The following is a 2558-nucleotide window of genomic DNA, read 5'->3' as shown; positions in this document are numbered from 1 at the left end:
TGCTATTCAAAAAAGAAAAAAGAAAAAGCCAAATGACCATGAATTTGCTGCAAAAGACCTATGGTAGCTGTGACGCTTGTAGTCCACGCCGCTGTGACTATCTAAAGCGAACACCACGGTGGCGGCCACCACCATCAAGTATAAATTGCAATAGTTTTTCTTTTCAAAATTTTATCAATCATATTTTTGTTTCTAAATCCTACATACTATACTTTTTTTCAAATGTGGCCCTCCAAATCAATTCTCAAAAAAGTCCCTTCTTCAAAACCCAAAATACTTGTCAAAACTTTACTAAATCGACCGTCTCTCTTGCTTCCAAACCTGACACAACTGAATTACAAATCTGTAATGAAAGAAATTTAAGTGAAAACAAGGCTGAGTTTAATTGACACGAGTCTTCCAAAAAAACTAAAAAAAAAAACACTTGTATTAGGTAAACAACACAATAACCATATCCCTACAGAATGAAAAGTAAGCAACTTTTGTAATGCATACACGAGAACACAGTAATTGAATTTTACAGTGTTTTAATTTAGAAGACAACAAGAACTTTTACTCCCATTTTCCCCTACTCTGCTTACTGTGGTTGAAATCATATGTTAATAACAGGCTCCCATCCATTCGTTTCACCACAAACCTCTCAACCAAAACATAAAAACCAAAATTCCTCCACCCCCCATTACCTCCAAACTCCTCCACTCTCTTCAGTGTCACTTGCTTCTCTTCCCCCCCAACCCATCCAACCCTTTCCTGCTCCCACTTCATTCTCTCAACGACTAGTAAGCTCAACCCCGCACTCACTTCTTCTCCCTTTTCGCTGAAGCTCCTAAACCACATCACCCCATCAACCACATTTACACCCGCAGCTTCCCTTCCAGCAACTGAGACAACTTCTCTTTGAACAACAGCATCCACAGCCACACCATTGCCTAGGCTTTCATTATCATATTCACATGCGAACATTCGTTCCCATCTCTGCTCGAGCGTGATCTCATAATACCTTGATCTACGCATTTGATTTTTCAATGGAAGGAGTCCTTCCCTAACAAACATGAAAGGAGAATACCACTTTCCTACAACCACTGGCTGACAACTCTTGTTCGACAGCGGGAAGTTGAAGTTTGGAAGGCGACCACGGAGGGCATTGTCTACGCCTGGTGCGTCACCTAAATGGAAATCGCGGGGAGTTGAGGTATACACTTCCCACACTACTGTTCCGAGGAAAGTTGGAGGGGACCCATCTAGAGATAAGGATTTGACGACAAAACCCCCACGCGGGCCACGCTTTCGAAATATCTCAAATTGCTGGTCTGCGTCGTTGGGATCCAAAGGCTTTAGTGGCACATCACGAACATAACTGAAGCAGAAGCAGCTTCCCTTGTCCTCCTCTTTGGAATTTGCATACGCTTCCCTGCAAGGCTTTGAACATAAATTAGAATTTTTGGGAGGGGGGGTGGGGGGGGATCGGATATACAAAGTTAAAAGTGCACTGTAAGGGTCTGGTTAAGTGTAAGAGGGTAGGATCTAGATATCATCAGAGTAATATCGAAGCCCTTTTCTTCTATGTTTGATTTCATACACAAAATTGTTTTTAAGACCAAAAATGCAAACTTCAAACTTGTGTATGAACATAGATGATCAAGCAGCCATGAATAGGAACAACTAACAAGGGGGATATCAGAGAAAAAAACATACCCTTTATGTCTCCCTCGTCTCTTTATTGCATAGTACCGATTGGAAGATAGTGGCTGATTAAAAACTGGAATTAAGGCTGCGTAACAATAAGAAGCATCTTCGTTTGTTGAATACCGAAGCGTGAGGTTTTTGTTCTGAGGGAAAGGTAGGTCCTCGATCTCATGAGCCTTGCACGATCCGAAACAAGAAGTATCCTCGGCTTCTTCGTCTAGGATTACCAAAATACCGGAATTTGGACCTTCAGGGGGCGGCAATGAGAGCTCGGAAGGAAACTTTTTGTACCGAGAAAGAGGTCTTGTCACATACATATTTCCTCTCAAGCTATCTTCACAATTTCTAGTCTGCTATGTGATTTGTATATGTGTTATATAAACTTTCATGTACTGATAAGTGGAGAAGTTATTTTCCTTGCAAGAAAAATACTTCCGCAGTAGACAAGTTAGACAAGTTATTGGTTCGAAGTTGACCAGCTAAACCTTTGGCAACAAGTTACGAAGAAAATGACTTGTCTTCTATAAGGGTGTGGTTCTCCGGCCAGCTGTGAATCTGATTGCCTTTGTGGACGTGTCCACAATTGATTTGTGACAGAGAAATGCTACAATGCAATAATATTCCTATATTTAGCCCATCAAATACTGATGTGGCAAGCATTTTTTAATATTTTATTATTAAAAATCTTTTAATTTTTAAATCAAAATTAAAACAATAAAAAGCAAAAAAACCCTTAAGAAAAGTGATTCGGTCACTCCCAATAACCAAAAAAAAAATTAATTTTTTCTTTTTGATTTAGCTCTTGGGGGTGGCTCACCCCCAAAGGCTATTGGGGCCGCCGAAGCCACCCCCGAGAGCTAAATCAAAAAAAA

At 40.4% G+C, this 2558-nt stretch overlaps 1 protein-coding gene across 1 annotated transcript; it reads right to left on the bottom strand.

The window, feature by feature from the left end:
- Positions 1 to 464: 464 nt before the first annotated feature.
- Positions 465 to 2118, bottom strand: LOC132179607 (uncharacterized). The gene is made up of 2 exons (XM_059592350.1): positions 1696 to 2118; positions 465 to 1411 (listed from the first exon to the last, which is right to left on the bottom strand). The coding sequence occupies exons 1-2, from the start codon at positions 2001 to 2003 to the stop codon at positions 553 to 555; spliced, it is 1167 nt and encodes a 388-aa protein (XP_059448333.1). The 5' UTR covers positions 2004 to 2118; the 3' UTR covers positions 465 to 552.
- Positions 2119 to 2558: the final 440 nt, after the last annotated feature.

Source organism: Corylus avellana, chromosome ca4, assembly GCF_901000735.1.
Source record: "Corylus avellana chromosome ca4, CavTom2PMs-1.0".
Classification (NCBI taxonomy): Eukaryota; Viridiplantae; Streptophyta; class Magnoliopsida; order Fagales; family Betulaceae; genus Corylus; species Corylus avellana.
This window is presented reverse-complemented; position numbering and strand designations above follow the sequence as displayed.

Coding starts and splice junctions, on each gene's coding strand:
- LOC132179607 (XM_059592350.1), bottom strand. CDS start 2,003: ATGTATGTGACAAGACCTCTTTCTCGGTACAAAAAGTTTCCTTCCGAG. Junction 1,412..1,695: donor AGACGAGGGAGACATAAAGG/GTATGTTTTTTT, acceptor AAAGCCTTGCAG/GGAAGCGTATGCAAATTCCA.